This window comes from Stegostoma tigrinum, chromosome 3, assembly GCF_030684315.1.
Source record: "Stegostoma tigrinum isolate sSteTig4 chromosome 3, sSteTig4.hap1, whole genome shotgun sequence".
NCBI classification, from domain to species: Eukaryota; Metazoa; Chordata; class Chondrichthyes; order Orectolobiformes; family Stegostomatidae; genus Stegostoma; species Stegostoma tigrinum.
The window spans coordinates 38,651,731-38,673,524 of record NC_081356.1 but is presented as its reverse complement, the minus strand read 5'-3'; the positions used below and the strand labels follow the sequence as shown (position 1 = coordinate 38,673,524).

At 41.3% G+C, this 21,794-nt stretch overlaps 1 protein-coding gene across 2 annotated transcripts in view; it reads right to left on the bottom strand.

Moving 5' to 3' along the window:
• The window catches only part of LOC125451316 (neuronal acetylcholine receptor subunit beta-3-like), a 32,842-nt gene extending 11,817 nt beyond the window's left edge, over positions 1 to 21,025 (bottom strand). Inside the window, exons 1-5 of one of the 2 annotated variants that reach the window (XM_048528307.2) lie at positions 20,910 to 21,016; positions 19,531 to 20,172; positions 8,992 to 9,143; positions 6,325 to 6,369; positions 4,733 to 4,842 (exon numbers count right to left, since the gene is read on the bottom strand). In XM_048528307.2, the coding sequence (XP_048384264.1) occupies positions 4,733 to 4,842; positions 6,325 to 6,369; positions 8,992 to 9,143; positions 19,531 to 19,585 (362 nt within the window). In that variant the 5' untranslated portion in view covers positions 19,586 to 20,172; positions 20,910 to 21,016. Of the gene's footprint in view, positions 1 to 4,732; positions 4,843 to 6,324; positions 6,370 to 8,991; positions 9,144 to 19,530 lie in introns of both variants that reach the window. The other variant, XM_048528308.2, reaches the window with a different exon arrangement.
• Between the last annotated feature and the right edge of the window lie 769 nt (positions 21,026 to 21,794).

Here is a 21,794-nt window from a genome sequence, read left to right as displayed (position 1 = left end):
GCAGGTATAATCAGCAACAACAAAGCTTCAGCTCCACAATAGCTTAAAAACATTTTATTTAAATGCACAATTTCTGCAGAATAGTGATTGACTGTAACTAGTAAAATAGTGCTAATGCAGATTCTGGTGTTGATGTGGAGGGTTTAAGGGTTGCGCCTGATGATAGAACAGATTGTTGATGTGGAGAGGGGGCAGATGGCTCAATTAAATGTTTTGTAATGTTTTGCTATGATAAAGGCCTAGTAGTTTGCATTTCCTGAGCATGCTGCTGTTCTTTCTTTTTCTGTACATCCTCTTATTTCTCCCCAGCTGGCTATAATGGCTGTACCCCATGCAGAGGAAATTAATGGAGCATGCAATCAATAACAATGAATCCAAGTGTCCCTCAAGAGTTATATACCAAAAAGTCTCACCACCCACCTAGGTAGTGAAACTTCAGTTTTTGAATATCAATCTTTTGTTCAGATAGGGCCATGGGTCTGATTATATTTTCTCCTTTACATCTATGATCAAGTTCCATTAGTTAAGTCTTGTCTCTAAGCAACCAGTAGAGAATAAGATTAATTGCACCCTTCCTCTAATAACAATTACTGAGCTTGTGGGTAACAACCTATGTCATTGTGACATACAATTGCATGGGAATGGGACCTGAGTTACCTGGGCTCTATAGATATCTTCTCTTACGATCCCTTATATGCAGTCATAGTTAATAAAGGTTATTAATTTTCACTTTTAATGTAATTTGAACAATGCATGATTAATCATGGATAAAAACAAACTTGCACATTTTTTCAGTTAAAGACGGAACCTTTGAATTGAAATGTTTGTAGAAACATAGAAACACAGAAGATAGGAACAGGAGGATGCCATTCAGCCCTTTGAGCCTGCTCTGCCATTCTTCACGATCGTCCAACTCAATAGCTTAAGCCTGCTTTCTCCCCACAGCCTTTGATCCTATTCGCCCCAATTTATACACTGAACGTGGACTGCAACTTATACATGGATTCAGTATCACTGTATGTGTACTTAAACAAAGCCTCATCCTGTAAATTGGTGTGAATGATCATTTCTCACATTGAACAAAAGGAATCAGTGCATAATTTGTTAAGCCTCAAATAATATTCCATGCAGTGCAACTCATCCTACATTTTTAATAAAGAGTTTCTCTCCATGGAATACTGTTTTAAGTGAGCTATAACCTACGTACTACATCTTACCAGTGATGGTTAGTCCCAGTTGGTCTTAACAACTGCATTAAACTCTCGAGTTGCTCCAACATAAGCATCACATACAAATTACAGGTTCTTATCATTAAAAACCCCCTGCTGGTCATGACGACCTCCAGTGAAAGGACCTCTTAAATATTTATTGCTTTAAATGTATAAATGTATAAAATTTATAAATTTGGTGACTTGTTCAATATAAATTCTTCAACCAATTTCACTAGAAAGTGTAACAAAAATGTAAGTTGCTGGTAAAATTCAGCAGTATCTGTGAAGAAAAGTCCGAGTTAACAGTTTAGGTCCAGTGACCCTTTCTCATCAGACCTGAAACATTAACTCTGATTCTTCTTCACAGATGCTGCCAGACCTGCTGAGCTTTTCCAGCAACTTCTGCTTTTGCTCCTGATTTACAGCATCCACAGTTCTTTTGGCTTTTATTTAGATACTCTTTAAAGTCTGGCATCCTGGCACCCATACCAACTGTAAAAAATCACTGTGCACCTTGATAAACTTTGGCAATCTGGCATTGCCCCTCACCAGACAGTAGCCACAAAGCCATGTTATTCACAGGCACATAACCAGCAAAGCTAACAGCCCCTCTTATATATAACTCCAGTCTCTCACTCTCATCACCGTGTATACACCACGCCAAACAGTTTACCTGTCCTAGCTACATCCCATCTAAACATCTTTGTAAGTCAGTGCTACTCTGCCCCAACTCACACCTCAGAAACACATCTTGTCATTGTACAGTAGGGTAACATCAAACACGGGCCAGTAATTGGAATATCGCAAACATGATCTTTTACTTACAGCCAACAAAAACAAATCAATTGAGGCTGCAGATTGCCTCCCCAAAAAAACTGCTGGCATTAAAGCCAATGAATATTTTACATTCTATGGTGGTCTTCTGCAGCCAGCTCTCGTCTACTGGCACCAGTCGTCAGTCAGGCCCGGCCTGACTTGTCGCACCCAAAGCAGATGAACCCTGTCATGTACAAAGTAAACTTCCTCCTCCCCATTACCTGCATCCTCCTGCTCAAAAAACTGCTCCCATTCCCTCCAGCTCCTCAATATCCAGCACATCGCCTTGTTACCTTCTCCAATTGTGCAGAGCACAACATACCTGGATGATGCAGGATGCTCTGTGGTATAGTGGAGGGAATGCAGACCTGATATATCCTGAACATTCCTGTAGTTGTGACCTGTCCCTGATCTTGGAGATCCTCATCCACCATGACAGCCTGCAGCTGCTTCTGGGCATGTCATCAGCTCTGATCATCCTGCGTCCACCTTCACCCTCTTAGGAAGGCAGCCACAGAAATTAACGTGCAACCAGCAGCTTGGACACACGCCTCTCACTAGCAAGGAGCTAACCAGCTCTGATAACCGTCAATGGTGAATACTGTATAGATAACGCTTGCATACACTCCTCCGTACAGTGAGACATGCAGCTCCCTGATAATGAGAGTTGTGTCTCCATTATTCATTCAGCTTTAGGCTCAGCATATATAGGAAATTGGCGAAGGTGTTGTGCCAGCTGAGTGGCCAATATATTTCATCAAAAAGGAAGGGTATGCTATGCTCTGATCCCCTTCCTATTCCAAACCCACATCAACCATGAAGCATGTCATGCATACAATGGAGTACATTGTAATACATGAGCAATAATGAAGCAACCATCTCCATCTCCGACAATATCTTTGATGTTTCACACATTATGGGTTAGTTTTGATCAGCATTATCCTCTCCTTCAGTTATTGTCATTAATTTCTGTATTAATTCAGACACCGGTGTACAATTTACAAGGACCGATGCATGAGGCAAATCATCTTCGATCAACATTTGAACCTTAAGAAAGTTCCCTCTGCATACATTGCGAGTGGGCAATGAAAATATTGTGATTTGAATGTAGCTGTATTTTGCAACTTCAAGCTTCATGTATTTGCTCCTCCAATGGCCTGACGTCCAGCAGACAGTGATCCCAGAGTTTGTTTTATAAAAATGACAATTAGCCCACTCACACTGGCATTGTCTCAGCCATTTTCCAGATACATAAACATCAAGTGAATGACAAGTGATAGCAGGAAACACTGCTTGCAGTAGGCACTGTCAGCACCAGGCTCTGCATGGTTGCCAGATACCCTGCCCCCTCCTCCCAGAGCCAACTTGTCTCCTTTTACATTACGTTGCCCCATCAGCCCATTCCCACTCACTCCCAGCACATTGAACTTCACCTCCAACTCTCTACGATACTCCCGAAGCCCTAACATTACCCCATCCCGGTCATCTACATTCCCCTTGTGGAGGCCATGCTGGCTCCACTGTTGATAGTCCCCCACCCCATCTTGAGCTTTGACTGTCCGACTCATTTTTGGCATTGAACATCCCCCTTGCCCATTTAAGTCCCCCTTTCCCCTTTTGCAACCATCAATGCATGGACCTCTTGTACTGTCTGGCGTTAAACCTCTGATTGACTTTGACAAGTTATCCCCAAAAATGATTGACCAGTCCTTTGACCGTTGACTTTGTAGCTCCCCGACAGTTGGTATGTGATTCCCGTGTGATGTCCCAATAAGGCTGACCATTCCCTACATCCTGGGCTACAGACCCTGACCATGCCTCGTCCAAATGATTTTGGCCAAACCCCTGGACTGAGACCAACACTGATAGTACTTGTAACTGCTCATTGGCATCAAACCCCACCCAGTCCTCCCCACCTTTACTGGGTTGAGGACTAGGTCCTACCAATTTCCACATGGCCAAGTGGTTGAATGAACATGCAGTGTGTTTGCCACATTGACAGCAGGCATGTTTTGTAGGTGTTAGATTGACCTTTCACAACAATACATCCTACCCTAGGACAGATCCTTACTGGCAAGCAGCCTGTTTGTGTGTCTATGCAAAAGAGCTTATCAATACAGCAGTACTGATAACTCTAAGCTTCTGGTCAAAGCAATACAGGCATGGCAATGGATACAGCAAGCATGCAGGCAGGTGGAACATGAGTGTGTGTAAGCAGAGAAAGTGAACAGTCCTGAGATGCAGCTTGGTCCATTTCTTCAGCTGAGTGCCTAATATTGTACACAATGTGTCCTTGCATTAGCCTTTCAATGCTAGTTGCTGGTGTGCTCTGCAACAAAGCCTACACATTGGTTTTGAGACCATGTACTCAGAAAATTAGCCTCGCCATCTCGATTACTAATGCAGCAGCATTACGACTCTGACATCACCTCCTTTGAGTGGGATTGCTATTTTAGGTTGAAATTAACAGCACTTCACTGCACTTTGGATTGAGGGGATATATACCATTTACCCATAATGTTGTCTAAACCTAGAATATGTATCAGATGTTTGATTGGTATCAAAATGGTAGAGAAACAGCCCAATTGGTCTATGCTACTGTTAATTTTCTGCATTAGTCTCTTTCCACTGGCATTGCATAACTTTATCAGAATTGATTGATCAATGTTTTACTTCTTAGAGGTTTCAGAAACACGAATACTTACTTCCCATATAATACTATGTCAGGCAGCCAGATTGATTCAGATGGAACTCGGATGGTGTGGATGCCTCCATAATCATCTGGATTCCAGCTCAGTTTGTAGTCATTCCACTCCTACAACAGAGAAGGGCCATCATGTTAATACACAATTAACTATCTTTTAAATATAGATAATACCATATTCATTATGTCAGCTGATAGATAAATATGCTGAAGCAATTCTGCAGAATAACCATAGGAATGAACTGTGTCAGTGAATTAGACTAACTCCATATTAGTCACCATGTTAACATGATGCTCAGAGAGGCCATGAAATGATCCTACTTGTCTTAACCAAACATTCATAGCCATTATGTGATTCTTTTCAGGTAGCAGATATCTACTATATACCGAGTGATAATGGGATAATGGGATAATGGCTCTCTGATGAAGGGTCTAGGCCCGAAATGTCAGCTTTTGTGCTCCTGAGATGTTGCTTGGTCTGCTGTGTTCATCCAGCTCCACACTTTGTTATCTTGGAATCTCCAGCATCTGCAGTTCCCATTATCACTGATACAATTTTAACCTCACTGCAAAGCCTCTTCCAGGGATGCCTAACCTGAAGAAGTTACCCTCCTCCCTCCGGACCAACCGCAGGGAATCTCTCTCCCACTGCAACTCCCCTCTCTGATGAAGGGTCTAGGCCTGAAACGTCAGCTTTTGTGCTCCTGGGATGCTGTTTGGCTGCTGTGTTCATCCAGCTCCACAATTTGTTACCTCTACTATATACCAACAGGTAAAGCAATGTTGTTCACTTTCCTTCAGTAATCATTCTGTGTTCGAAGGTAAGTCTGAGGGATAGTCCGGCACAATCCATCACAACATGATAAGGTATAAATCGGCCCAGGCTATCTTTTCTGGACAGCATTATGCTCTGATGTTGCTTGCAATCTTTTCATGAATAATTTGAATATAATTGTTCACCTTTAATTGTTTAGATGAACTGTGATACCATGAAATAGTGTAGAAAGATATTATAACTGGATATTTTGGCCTTAGAGTTATCCTTGATTTTGCGTTTATGATTTCAAATATGACAGGAATAGTTGTAAAATGAAGGTCAACTACGTCCCTGTGGGAACAGGAAAAGCTGTAGGAATATTAATTCTATTAAATTTACTGGTCTTTTAATTACCGTAGAGGCATTCCACTTCAGTTATGGATCCTGTGATAGCCTTGATTGTCAATTACACATGCTGAATTCCTTTCATTGAATGGCAACACGAGGAAAACATACAACATTAATTCTAAGCATGCTAACCTTCATGGACAACTAGCCTGCAAGTACAGGTGAGGAGGCATATGGTGAAACAGATCCACCGACGATTACAAGGGAGTAGCAGAGTGGAAAGATTATTACTGAGTACATGATGTTTCATTACATTGAAAATAGTATCTAGAATATTTGCTTTACCTGTTATCATTTACAGTGTAACAGAGATTCTTAATTCTGCACACTAACAATAGGAATGAACTACATCAGTGAATCATAACTAATTTGCCATTAGTTACCATGTTAACGCGATGCTCACGGAAGCCATGAAATGATCTTCTTACCTGTTTTAACCAAACATTCGTAGCCATTAGTTGATTCTTTTCATCCTGTAACAAAAGACACACTGGTGGATGCAGTACAAAACCAGACGTTACTTTAGAAGGTAAAATGGTATTTGAGCAAAAGATCTAAAGTTGTGTCATACCTAGTTAAGGTATGAATAAGTTTTATATTTTCTTTAAACAATGGACACAACAATGATTAAGATGGTGAGAAACATATGTGAATTTCTCAATATCAACTCCAGATGTGTGTTCCTAATCAATTACGTAATTAAAATGTGGATAATCACACCTAACCATGTGCAAGTTCTCAAATCCCTTCATTAAGGATGGAATAGAATAAGAACTAGGGAGGCAATAATGTGGTGTTAAAGTCACTGAACTGGTAATGCCAAAGGCCAGGCAAATTTTCCAAAAGCACAGGTTCAGATGATGAAACTTGAAATAAATTTTTAAAAATGGAAATTAAAAGCCATTCTGATGGAGACCAAATAATCTTTACAGATTATTGTAAAAGACCACTTGTTTCACTAATGTCCTTTAGGGAAGAAAATTGGCTGTCTTCAATTGGTTTGGCCTACATGTGACTCCAGACCCAGAGCAATGTGATGGACTCTTAATTAACCTCTGAAGGCTCAGAGAATCAATCAGTCCAAGGGAAATGACGGCTGGGCAGCAAGTGCTGGCCTTGTCAATGATGCCCACATCCCATACAAAAATAAACAGAAAAGCGACTATCACTCACCAGCTGACTCATCACTCTACTCCACCTGGGGCCATGAAGATCCTGAGATTCAATGGCCTCAGTTTTTGCTTCTAACTACAGAGTCAGGATATATTCTTGCTTTGAGAACCAGACCACGCAAAAAGTAGCCCAGAAGGTGGGATTTTTTGTTCCAGAGTGGCAGGAGGCCCTGGGAGGTAAACCCGGTGACAGTTGAACATAAGTAGAAGCTATCAGATGTGGAGGCACACTGCAGGGAAGACTGCTTAAGTGTTCTGGCACTGTGTTAAAGCTTACATGCCTACCATCTGCACACTGCCCATGTGCCTTCCATGCCGTAATTGCCCTCTATGCCAACCTATGCCACTTTGTCATTATGCTATGGATCTTTATGTCTCCTTTTGTCAACCTATGCCTCCCAACCACCTAGCTTGGCCCTTCATGACCTCCATCCTAACCTATACTCCTCTGTCTTCCCCCGGCTCCTCACATGCTGCAACTGTCCCAGACCCATCATACATAATTGCCTGTATTCCATCTTTGTGGCAACTCATGCCAACACATGCCATGCCAGCACAACCATCACGTTTTGATTTTACACCTACCATGCCAACTAATCTATTTTCCACCATGGACTCATAAAATAAAGTTTGATTATGCATCGCAAACTTCTCTCTATTGACAAAGCGCCCTCATTAATAAATAATGAATTTACACTCTTTTGACTAAGTCATGTCTGAATACAAAAACACTTCATTTCACGCACAATCATTACAATACCAAACATTGAAACATCTATAACTCCTTATAACTATAGAACAAATTTTGCAATGGTAGGTGCTGTACTGTGATAATTATATCAGTCATGCAACCTGATTCCAATAATGGACATTGACCAATCACCAACATCCCAGAGAGTGCCTTATAGGAAGCAAACACACATTCTTCCTACTCTCCAGGTCTCCGATGACAGAGCAGGGACTAATTTGCCTCTGCTCAAAATACCTTGGACAATTGTCAGGAACTATGCAGGCAGTTACAGATGGGCAACACTTGACTAAATGTGCAGCTGGGTTTTAAAGATGGTGAACCAAGAAACTTGCAAGGTCCTGGTAGTGGTCAATACAGCAAGTAGAAGAATACCAAAAAGCCTATCTGCTGTTTATTCTTATCAAATACTAGCTACTGATGCCATGTATTAGAGGAGAGACTGTTTCCATTGTTTTCACAGTGATAAGGAAATGCTAACTGAAGGATTTGGCTCTGATTTTTTTTCATTTCTTCATGGGATGTGGACATTACAGATCTGATGAGCATCAGGTGCCCATCTCAAGATGCCCATGAAAAGGTTATGGTGAGCTGCCTTTTTGAACCGCTGAAGTCTGTGTATTGTGAGTACACCTACAATTTGGTTAAGGAGGGAGTTCCAGGACTTTGACTCAGAAACAGATTACTAACCAGCAGGAGTTGACGTGTGCAAACTATTATAGATGGAACCTGTGGACCATTAGAGATTTTTATAATAACTCCAGTGCTTAACATGAACATATAGTAGCCACTTGGTAGACATCTCTGATGTTTGGTGAAAACTGTCATCTCAGCTCATTTCAAATGTTCCAAAAAATAAAACTGTAAATTACCAAACTGACTAGATGCCTGTTCCAGGACATAGTGGGTGGACTGTTGCTTGGGTAAAAGGAGTGTTTGATGCAACATGCTGTAAAGTGCCAGAGAGTGCAATGCTGTGTTATCCTTTACACTCACTTAATTTTGATCATGTTACAAATTCAGAATCATTGCCACTTATCAGTCATAATTGATCTAGCTCACAATTTTCTCACTAAAGTCAATGTGATACAAGTACTTGTTTAAAAAAACTTGAGTTTCAGTTAAAATGAGAAAATGCCATTTCTCTGAAAATGTCACTTCATTGGCTGACTTACCACATCCACCAGCTGGGAGATTTCCAGTCCAAACTTTACTTTTATTGTATCACTGATATTTCTAACTGGTCTCACCCATTTCTGGTATCCTTGAAACAAGTTTTTCAGCAGGCTGTCCTCTATCTCTGCTAGTAATTTAATTGTTCTGGCAGCTGGAATACAGCAAGTTAAAGAAAGAGTTGAATGTTAAACTAATAGTTTGAAAAACTTTGTTGAACAAATGAGACATTCAACAAAATGAAATAAATGTTTACACAATGAAATTGCACATTTCCCTTGTATAGAGGTCTAATAAAAGTGCAGATACAAGATTTGCTAGATCTCAGTGCTCTTTATCCTGACCGTTGGATTTCTGGGAACAGAGTGGGGTAGAACAAAAATACTCCAATGGTTTAGCATCAAACATATTGATGACACAATGAAGAGCGTAGTAACGATTTTCAACACTCTGCACCTCCCTTCCCTATCCTCCAAGGATGATTCCACAGATCTGCGGTCTTTTGTGTGACACTGCACCTCCCAGTCACAAACCATTTCCATTCCCCCTCCCATTCTTTAGATGACATGTCCATCATGGGCCTCCTGCAGTGCCACAATGATGCCACCCGAAGGTTGCAGGAACAGCAACTCATATTCCGCTTGGGAACCCTGCAGCCCAATGGTATCAATGTGGACTTCACCAGCTTCAAAATCTCCCCTTCCCCCTACTGCATCCACAAACCAGCCCAGTTCGTCCCCTCCCCCCACTGCACCACAAAACCAGCCCAGCTCTTCCCCTCCACCCACTGCATCCCAAAACCATTAAACCTGTCTCTGCCTCCCTAACCTGTTCTTCCTCTCACCCATCCCTTCCTCCCACCCCAAGCCGCACCTCCATCTCCTATCTACTAACCTCATCCCACCTCCTTGACCTGTCCGTCTTCCCTGGACTGATCTATCCCCTCCCCACCTCCCCACCTATACTCTCCTCTCCACCTATCTTCTTTTCTCTCCATCTTCGGTCCGCCTCCCCCTCTCTCCCTATTTATTCCAGAACCCTCACCCCATCCCCCTCTATGATGAAGGGTCTAGGCCCGAAACATCAGCTTTTGTGCTCCTGAGATGTTGCTTGGCCTGCTGTGTTCCTCTAGCCTCAAATTTTATTATCTTCCATGACATGTTTCTGTTTGTGATCATTGGATAAAAAATACTTGACGTCATGTTCGCTGAACTGTGGATTCATAGTTGATTGCTCTGCACGATCAATGCAGATGAATTCTATATCTACTGTAAAAGGATATTTGTGTTTATGGTTATTCATTCTTCTTATTAGTTCCAAAAATAACTTCTTGCCTTCATTTTCACTTAAGTCTCAATATTACTATTTCTCAAAATTTCTTCTTACAACTTGTATAAGAAGCGATGGCAACTTTTGAAATGTTATCCTAAAGTGTAAAAGATTCCTATTATGATTGCAGTAAATTGAAAATGCAAAACAATTTGATTTTTAATTCATTTTGTCGCCCTTAAAGTGTATTTTAAAATATGGATAATCGTTAGGACAAAATACAATAATTGAAGATTAGGGCAGCATCTATAACAACATCAATAATTTTATTAAGCTTTATTCCAATATGGCAAGGCTTCTTGCTGACATTTAGGTGTGGTAAAATTACCCCTTAAAGGGCTGAAATAAAATTATGATGACCTTAATCAAAACTGTAGCTATTTCTCATTAAACCTATTGACACAGAGGGAAGTATTCTTTGAAAGCATCATCATATTTAATTCTCCTTCCCCATTTGTATCCTGGATTCCTCAATATATTTTGGAAACCTTGCATTATCTGAATTCAACTCCATCTGACAAGCCTTGGCTCAATGGCCCAGATAACTTTCTTCGCCGTCCGCTCCACCACCACTTTTGATGTTATCTGCAAACGTACTAAACATGCCTCCTATATTCTCATCCAAATCATTAAGATAGATGATAAAATAAGTGTGACCCAGCACTAATCCTTGCAGTACACCGCTGGTCACACGTCAGCAGTCTGAAAAACAACCCTCCATCACCATGACAGCAAGAATTTCAGATGCTGGACCCAGAGATAACAAAGTGTGGAGCAAAGTTAGGCTCACCGGACTGTAGTTCCCTTGCTTTTCCTTGCAGCCTTTCTGAATTAACGACACAACACAAGCCACCCTCCAGTTTTGGCATCTCACCCAGGGGTGTTAATGTTACAATTATCTCTGCTTGTGGCCCCACAAATTCCTCTCTAGCCTGCCCAATGTCCTGAAGGTACACTTGATCAGGTCCTGGGGTTTAGCTACCATGATGGATTTGAAGATCTCCAGCACCTTCTCTTCTGCAATGTGCTGTCTTTTCAAGACATCAATATTTATTTCCCTGAGTTCTGTAGCCTCCATGTCTGTCTCCATGGTCAGTTCTGATGAGAAATATTAATTTGGAATCCTACCGATCTCCTGTGGCTTCACACATAGACAACATCGTTGATCTTTAAGGGACCATATTCTCCCCCTAATTATTCTTTTGCTCTTTGTAGAATCTCTTTCTATTCTCTTTTATCCTATCTGCCAAAGCTATCTCATGTCCCCTTTTTGTCCTCCTGAATTCCCTCTTAAGTATTCCTACACTTCCCTATACTCTCAGGATTCACCTGATCCCAGCTACCTATACCTGACATATGCCTCCTTCTTTTCCTTAATCAAAGCCTCAATATCTTTAGTCATCCAGTATGCCCTACTCCTGCCTGGCTTGCTCTTTACATTAACAGAAACCTGCCAGCCCTGAACTCTTGTACTCTCACTTTGAAAGCCTCCCAATTGCTAGATATCCCTTTACCCGTGAACAGCTTCCCCAATCAATTTATGAAAGTTCCAGTCTAATTCAAAATTGGCCTTGCCACAATTTAGAACTGTAATTTGATTGAGTGACAACATGTTCCTGAACACACTTAACAAATTCTTCCCCTTCCAAGGCCTTATCATTATGGCAGTCCCAAGTCTATGTTTGAAAAGTTAAAATCCTGTTTTGTTACAATCCCACTATTCTTACACGCATCTGATCTACCTACATATTTGTTCCTCAATTTCACACAAACCATCAAAGTGATCACCCCTTTCTTATTTCTCAGATCCACCCATATAGACTCACTGGATGATCCCTCAGGAATATCCAGAGTGCTGCCGTGAAAATTTCCCTCATCATAAATGACATTCCCCTTTCTCTCTTGTCTCCCCTTCTATCCTTCCTGTCGCATCTGTACTCTTGAACATTGAATTGCTATTCCTGTCCCTCCCTCAGCTATACTTCTGTAATAGCAAGATATCCCAGTCCCATGTTCCCACCCATGCCCTGAGTTCATCTGCCTTACCTGTCAGGTCTCTTGCATTGAAATAAACGCAATTTAATTAATCAGTCTTCCCTTGTTCCCTGCTGTGCTTTTACCTGCCTTGTCTATTTGATTTGCTGTCTTTAACTTCTGAACCAGCCTCAAACTTCTGTCTTGTCTCACTACTGTTTAGGGTCCCGTCCCCTTGTCAGACTAGTTCAAACCCTCCTGAGTAGCTCTAGCAAATCTCCTGCCAGAATATTCCTCCGCCTCTAGTTCAGGTGCAAACCATCCCTCTTGTAAAGATCACTGATGTCCCAGAAGAGACCCCAATGATCCAAAAATCTGAATCCCTGCCCCCAGCACCAGCTCCTCAGCCACACATTCATCTACTCTTTCTTCCTATTTCCTACTCTTACGAGCACATGGCCCCAGGAGTAATCTAGAGATTACTAAGCTTGAGGTCCTGCTTTTGAACCTCCTGCCTAACACACTTTATTCACTCTGCAGAGCCTCATCCTTTTTTCTATCTATGTTGATGGTACCAATGGGTACAACAACCTCCAGCTGCTCATGCTCCACTTTGAGAATTTGCTGCAAATGCTATGAGATGTCTTGACCCTGGCACCAGGGAGGCAACACACCATCCTGGAGTCTCTTTTGCAGCCATAGAAATGCCTGTCTGAGCCCTGACTGGCCAGCACCCTATCACAATTAATCACTTGAACTTTGCCATCCCCTGCTTTACAACAGAGACAGTCGTGGTGGCATAGACCTGGCTGCCACTGCTATTTTCCCCTGCGAGGCTACTCCCACCAAAATGGTGCAATTTGGTTGAGAGGAGAATAGCCACAGGAGATTCCTGTATGAGATAACAAGGTGTAGAGTTGAATGAACACAACAGGTCAGGCAGCATTAGAGGATCAGGAAAGCTGACCTTTTGGGGGGAGGGGAAGGGGACTCTGAAATAAATAGAGAGAGGGGGGAGAAGATGATAGAAGGTGGATAGAGGAGTAGATATGTGGAGAGAAGATGGACAGGTCAAGGAGGCGGGGATGAAGCCAGTATGGGTGAGTGTAGGTGGGGAGTTGGTTTGGGGGTTGGTCAGTGAGGAGGGAGGAGTGGGTAGGTGGGAGGGAAGACAGACAGATCAAGGAGGCAAGGACAAGCTAAGCTGTCATTTTAGGATGAGGTGGAGGGTGGGGAGAATTTGAAGCTTGTTAAGTCCACATTGAGACCATTGGGCTGCAGGGTTCCGAAGCAAAATATGAGGTGCTGTTCCTCCAGCCTTCAGGTGGCATCGTTGTGGCACTGTAGGAGACGCAGGGTGGACATGTCATCCAAGGAGTGGGAGGGGGAGTTGAAATGGTTTGCAACTGGAACGTGATACCACTTGAAGGCTGGAGGAACAGTACCTCATATGCCGCCTGAGAACCCTGCAGTCCAAAGGTCTCAATGTGGACTTAACAAGCTTCAAATTCTCCCCACCCTCCACCTCATCCTAAAATGACAGCTTAGCTCGAGACGTAGGAATGATATTGCTTGAAATTTGTTAAAGAACTACATCTACGAACACCACATTGCAAAGCTTTCCAGTTCTAACTTGAAAAAGCAATGGAACTTACAATCAAGATTTCTCTACTGCTGCTGACTTAGCTATTTCTTGCTAAAAATATTGACCGAGTTTGTCATTTAATCATAAGGATCAATTCCATCTATTATCTGATTTTGATACAAGGCTAAGGGAAATCTGTCTAGCCTGACTCCAGTCTATCATTTTATTTCAAAGTAATTAGTGCTAATTTCTGACATTATGTTATGTAGAAGTACTATCTGAGCTTATTACAGATTTATATTCACTCTTGACTATCTATAAGTATGTATATTTATTTTCTTGTAGTTTTAATTAAAAAATGCTCATGATAGAAATGAAGGTGAAGTGCTAATGACTATAGACTGTGGTAGATTAGCTTCATAAATAGTGGAAGTTGCTTGTGGTGAGTTTGGAGGCAGGAAGGCATTTAATTAATTGGGATGGTGTTGTACCTGAACTCCTCCTCTTTTTGACCTCCACCAGAATTAAGCTCTGGTTGGAAAGAGTCAATGTTGACTTTGGAAGAGGTGATTGGTGATTGAGACCTGTAAGTTGCTAGGGGGATCTGAAGCCCAGGTATCTGTAAAAGCTCAACTGTTTTAAGCTGGTCAAAACTCCATTGCTGCCTTGGAGTCTGCAATCCCAAAACGTCAGCAAATGATGACACTTGGGCTCCTAAACCCAACTTGGGATCCCAACCCAACCCTTACTACTGTCACTTACATTAACCCAGCTGCACAAAGGCTATATTGCAATTTGACCTGCGCAGCAAGGGAAATCAAGCTTGACAACTTGGGAGGTGGGGTCTAGGGGATGGAAGTCCCTCAATCAAAGATATTCAGTGCCTATTTGAGGAACTGGACTTCGGGCAAGGGAAGGCCTACTGAGTATCAATCTCCTGCTCTTGCTGCCAACCAGCTCTGCATAACCCCATTCTGTAAATGATCCACTTCCCCAACTCCTGAACATTACTTGCTTGTGATCTGTGTCACTCTGCAATCCTGGAAATCTGAATTCTGTCCCATCAGCAGCCATAGTCTCCCCTGTGACATTACCTAAGCACAAAATCTGCCCACTCCTAATTGGCTAATTGCTCTTGGTAAGTGACACCTCAGCTCCTGAAGATTGATTCCAGGGAAAGGCCCAGGGTGTTCTACTTACTGACTGACTGGATTGTAGCTCAGTGGGCCTTCCCAATAAAAGGCAGTGAGATTCTCCCAACGGATCTCTGGGTAGCAGGCAAGTTGTCAGATGCCACAGTAAGATTTTACTCACAGGTTATACTATTTGGCTGTTTCTAATATTGAGCTAAACACAGTCCAAAAGCCAATGCATTTGACAATAGGAAAGTAAATTCTTTGGTTTATGCTTTGACATTAGTTTATTAACTGTAGACAGTAATCTCTGATGACATTACTAGTTATCCATAAATCACAATAGTAATCCATTGTTGCCATTCAAGCCCTAAGGCATTTTTACAATATTCAATGTATTTGTTGAGTTACAATTGAGGTTGGAGGGATCTAAACATCATAGAATCACTGAAGTCTACAGCACAATGGATGGCCCTTTAGGCAATCAGGTCTGCACCAGAAAAAGCAAACTAACTAAATATTTTTTCTAGACTCACTCCTCCACTGCACATATCAAATTTTGAATTCAAAAAAGGTGGTGGATATTGTGAAATACATACGTGTTAGGGTTTAATAATTCAGAGTCAGAAACAAGTTAGCCAGTTTATTTCAAGCAAAATTTACTCCAGCAAAGAGACAAGAATTATTGATGATAGGTAACATGGTTCTGACTGTCACCTATTGATTGTGGAATTATGGATTGATGCATCATTGAAGAATGCCAATCAATCCATTTTACCTGCATAAGCTATTTGAAAGAAGTGCTGTGATGCTGATGTCACTGGACTAGATATCAGGAGGCCCAGGCTAATGTGGGCATACACTCAAATTCCAACATGGCAGCTGGTGGAATTGCAATTCAGTTAAATGATCTAGTTTATAATGCTAGCTTCAATAATGGAAACCATGGCAGCTATCATCGATTGGTGCAAAAATCCAGCTGGTTCACTGTTGACCTTTGGGAGAGGAATTCTGCCTTACTTACTGCATCTGAGCTTCATGTGACTCCAAAACCACAGCAATGTGATCACTCTCAATTGCTCTCTAAAGTGTCCTAGTAAACCACTCAGTTCAAGGATAATGGGGACTGGAAAATAAGTGCAGGTCCATTTCATGAAAAAAATAGAGAATATTAAATTAGTTTCACTTGTCTTTTGCTTCCCCATAGCCCAGCAATGTCAGTCCCCATCAAATTGTTATCCAATTCCCTTTTGAAATTATCATTGAGCCTGTTTTAAACACCCTCTGAGGCAATGTATTCTAGCTCATAGAAACTCACTGCAAAATCTTTTCCCCCTCATGTCACTGCTTTTACCAATGATCTTATGTCTTTGTCCTTTAATTATAAACCTTTCTGTCACTGGTAACAGATTTTCTTCATCCTTAAAGTGATTAAATATTATTTTATGATGTTTAAATATTTTTATCTAATGAAATAAGCATTACTTACATTATTTAGCATATAGTGCTAAATGGTAACTGTAGGGATATAGATACTGGCTATAAGTGCATTGAACTGAAATCATTCAGTATCATATGCACTGCAGTTAGCACAGAAATACTTAGTCAGCAAATAAAGTGTCTCTCATTGTCATGTAGCATTTTTGAAGTGACATTATTCCAAGGTTAGCTTAATACATGATGAAAGCCACATCCTTACTGTTCTGGCCTTTAAAATCTACATACCACTCAGTCATCAAGCATGTGATGTCTGTCATCATTAATCTAGATATGGTAATGAGGACTACTATTTATGGATGTCAGGAGGAGACAGAAATCTTGTAACATCTTTATGATTTGTATAATTGCAATCTAATAAAGCATTTACTTTTACCTTTGATATCAATTAAACTATCTGATGAACTAAGGAGCCAAGTTTATAATTAGCAAGAAATTACATTGAGGTCCTTCTTCAGAAAAGGACTACCCACTGCTCTCAAGGTTCTCATTTTTACACAAAATTGCCAAGAAAAGATTTAATTCTGGGACAACTTCTGATTGACTATTGTAAAATCAGTGCAACATAACTGTACTAAACATTTAGAGAGTTAAAGGATTTGAATTCATTATCTTACAAACGATTCCAGTGTTCCATTGGTAAAATGTTAACTTTATTTAAGCTGACTACATTGCAATTGCGTCTACTGGTGAAAAGTACATTTGTAGTCTGAAAGACAATGTATAAATGTAAGTCCTATTCATTTTTCTTTTCCTAATATGTTCAATTTAAACCTCATATTTCAGTATTCCAGCTTTAATTATGTTTTATTTCTTAATTCTAAATCAAGCAGCATAAATTATTATAATTATACGGAGATGTCTGAATTAGAAAAACTCACTACCAGGAATGCTTGAGACAAATTGCTTAAATGGAAGTTAGGTAAGTGCAGAAGGAAGAAAATAATCAAAGATTATGTTGATAGGATTGGATGAAGTAGGGAAAGATGTAAAATCATAAGGAACATAAAAATACTGACATTGCTAATTTAGGACCTGTAGTCTGTTTGTGCACTCTTTATTCTTTCTGTTTTTCATGCAAGAAAAAAAATCATTTCCATTTGAATGTAACTGAGTAAATCCAAAATATTAATTAATCCATATTTTTTTCAATATGTTGTCAGGTTTCATGTGTTTTACAGCAAATATCATCCCCTGCCTTGTGATAATGTATTATCAATTTAGACATTTTCATGTATCTACTGCAGGCTTTTGGTACGGATTACATAGACTGGCACTTTAAAATACTGAATCAAACAAACATAGAACAAGTTTTGACTATCAACAAGATGGGGAAGAATGCTGCCATATCTATGGCTGTGCTAAATTACCCATAGTGTTCGAAGATTTGTACATTAGGTGGGTCAGAGAGGGATGGGTTTGGGTGGGTGCTGTGAGGGTCGGTGTGGACTTGTTGGAGCGAAGGGCCTGTTTCCGCACTGTAGGGATTTTATTTTTAAAAAAACCTACGCAGAACGTGCGAGCTCGATAGAGACGCCCAAGGCTGAAATCGAACCTCTCTCCCTAGCGCTATGAGACAGCTGTGCAATTCAAAGGAAACAAAATTTCAAACATTATTTTGGACAGCTTTTTCATGTTTAGTCTGCTTTACCTAACTGTTGTTATCTCTACATTTATCAAATTACAGAATAACGGTAATAGCGACGATATAAATTTGCTACAAGCATTAACTGAAGACAAATAAATAAGGGATACCAGAGATAACACGGTATAGAGCTGGATGAACACAGCAGGCCAAGCAGCATCAGAGGAGCAGGAAAGCTGACGTTTCGGGTCTAGACCCTTCTTCAGAAATAAAGGATGCCTTACTTTGTAATACTGATATTAATAAACTAAGTTAGCAAATTGTGCAATTAATTGAAATACTTTCATCATGAATATTCCTATATCTTATGCATATCAGATTTACGAATTAGGACTCCATTTATTCTTAAATGGATATTCTAATGGTTTTCCTTGCATTGATGGTTTATTTAGCATTTCAGCGTTCTTCAAATGTTATCTAATTTGCATAACGCGGAGTGGTTACACTGAAATTCGGCAAATTACGAGGCAAATTTCAAAACTGGGTTAAAAAGAATAAGCCTTGCGGTGTGGACCAAAAATGGGAGATTGCAAATAACACCGTGTGCTGTAGTTTATTTGTTAATTTTGACAACTTGAACTAAATTTTATTGTTCCATCATTTACCACCTATTAATTGCATTTAGTTGTTATGTATATTTCCATAATATGGTAGCACCATCCTTCCAGTATCTAGACCACATACACTATTCTCTCTTGAACATAAACATATGAAGTAAGTCTGAGAATTTGGCGAATATGTCCGTTACTTCATCCGATTAAGAATCAACCAGATGGTGGAGCACGCAAACAAATTTTCTCCAGACCTTGTGCCTTTGTCTCGCTTCTTTCCATAATCCGATTCTATCCACATAATAAATGCCTGGTCTTTCTGTTTTGCAATCACCCTTTTGTCACGCTGTCTTTCATTTAACAGGGGCAAAGAAATGCTTATTATTGTATGTGAGGACGTCTTTCGTACTCATCTATCTCGGAAATCTGAGATTTACCAGGGCCAATTCACTCCCAAAACTCTGAGGCATATATTCCAAAATTAAACGATTGTACACAGAAGTAAAATACGCGAATTGGGTCTGTCTCTTTATGTGTGTAGAATCATGAGAGAGTGGATTAAGGTAAATATCATTTCGTAAACAAGCTCTGGCAGAAATCTCCATTTTTATGGCTGATTTCAGCTCAGACAAGAGCCACACGAGACAAGTCTGCTTCTTATACTCGCACTTTTGTCATCTTCCCAAGGCTAACTCAGTTAACTGATTTAATTGTTCACTGGCAGCGATTAGAAGTCATGTTCAAAACATCTATCTTCCCATCTCTTTTGCTTTCAGAACATAGATTGCGCTCTAGGCACTTGAACGACAGAGAGACGGATGTCTTACCTGTGGTACCAGGCAGGGATACAACACACATCACCAGGGCCGGTAACAAATGCATGTCACCGCTTGTAGGGTCCGCCACTCCAAACTCTTAGCCTTGAGATACAGTCACTGAAAGCTTCCTCAGTCCGAGACTAGACCCAACTTCTCCGCGCGCCATGGGGGGAACAGATAGATCAGAGCAGCCGTAACAAATAGGTCGGAGAGGATCCCATAGGGGTTACAGCCCAAGACACGTCGCGTTAGCGGCGGGCTTGTACAAGTTTTTTTTAGAAAGGAGAATCTTCCAGTTTCGGGGAGACAGCGATAGAGAAAGACAGCAAATTCCACTCCATCGATTTGCACAGGCTTTCAGCCACGCTGGAGTACAGAGGACCCGTGTCCTGGCTGCCTTCGAGCTCTTCGTCTGGAATTCTGAGCTTAAAGTTGGGGCGAACTGTGAATGGCATCAGTCATTGACAGAACGCGGAAAGTATCATGTGCAGTCAACGAATTTACTTGAATTATAATCAGATGGATCTCTTCTGATGTAATACACTTCTCTGCCCTATTGCTCTATTGTTGGGGCTCATGTTCCACACGAGGCTTCTCCCTCCGACTTCCTCTAACACATCCCTCGATTCCTCCCGCAGAAATGAACGCCATCTGTGTATGTGCGTGTAGGAGAAATAATTACTCCTGATTAATTTTATGGAAATGCCGAGGTAGGTTGGTGCCGTGCAGGGGGAAATACATCAACAAGAAAGAGACGGAAAGATGCTCCGATTACACCCAAGTCAGATGCGCGCCTGTGAGGGAACCGACACTGCTTCAGGTTCACACTTTAAATCAGAACTAGAAAGGTTACGAATACACAGCAGTCAAAAGGGGCCAGCACTGGGAAATATATACACACAAGAGAGACGGGCCAGGACTGGGAAATATATACACACAAGAGAGACGGAACTCGTAATATGCTTAAATACAAAATTGCTAAGGATAAATCGGCTGAAGTTGTATTCAAATAGGTCAGCAGGAGAATAGATAGGCATTTAAAAGGGGCACCTTCGAAGAAGAAGGGATGAGGGGAAATGGAGGGGCACCTGACGAAAGGTCTATAGATAGGCTCCAGAATCCCAAAGTCTCGATTCAAAGAAGAAACGTTAATCAGGACGTGCAGAATCTCACTAACGTACTGAAAATTCGTCAAGCCTTTGTACAATGGAGTATACAGAGCTTATGTACATGAATACGCCATTCTGCCCTATTGCTCTATTGTTGGGGCTCATGTTCCACACGAGGCTTCTCCCTCCGACTTCCTCTAACACATCCCTCGATTCCTCCCCCTCATGTATTTACCGAGACTTCCCTTCATGAAGTTGGTATTAAGCACTTTCCCTGACCTGCTGAAAATTCTGCTCAAGTGGACACGACGTTTAGTTCAACCACAAAACTGTGGTATGCCTTCAAGTGACCGCTGTCGTCTCTGCACTGCACAGGAGACCGAGCAACCTGGCCATGTGAATTGTGCACGGCGCTGTCCCTGTAATGCAGCAAAACACGACCGTGGTTCACTGCGGAGTCTTACAGCTGTTCTTCGGCACACTGGGTCTGTGAACCAGGGCCAGAGTGGTACAACGATGCAGGTAGTAAAGGGCCTCTGTGGAAAACTGAATGGTAAAGATTATATTAGTTCAGATCTAATCTCCCTACAAAACACAATCTCATCGGATCATAAGATAACAAAGTGTGGAGCTGGATGAACACAGCAGGCCAAGGAGCATCAGAGGAGCACAAAAGCTGACGTTTCGGGCCTAGGCCCTTCATCAGGGAGGTTTTCTGGCCCGAAACGTCAGCTTTTGTGCTCCTAAGATGCTGCTTGGCCTGCTGTGTTCATCCAGCTTCACACTTCTGTTATCTTGGATTCTCCACCAGCTGCAGTTCCCATCATCTCTCATCTGATCAGAATCTGTGTCCTGCCGCTTTGTGTTATAGTAGGTGAGCTGGGGCCAGGTCCGTATGTAGGTCTCTCCGAAACCCCTTTATAACAACCAACCAAACCAAATGGAGCGTTATTTTGTTTTTTTTCAGAAAACGAGTCTCCTCTGAGGATCATTACCGAATGTGCATGTATAGAGAGATGGAGAGATTGATAGGATGTCTTGTGGTCAGTTTTGTATATTTTCTGGTGCGGTTGACTTCAAAATAAGGACAAGATACTAAATATTGAAGAAGATTTTAACGACCTCCCCAACTCTCTCACAGACAGACAAATGCAAATCTTAAGT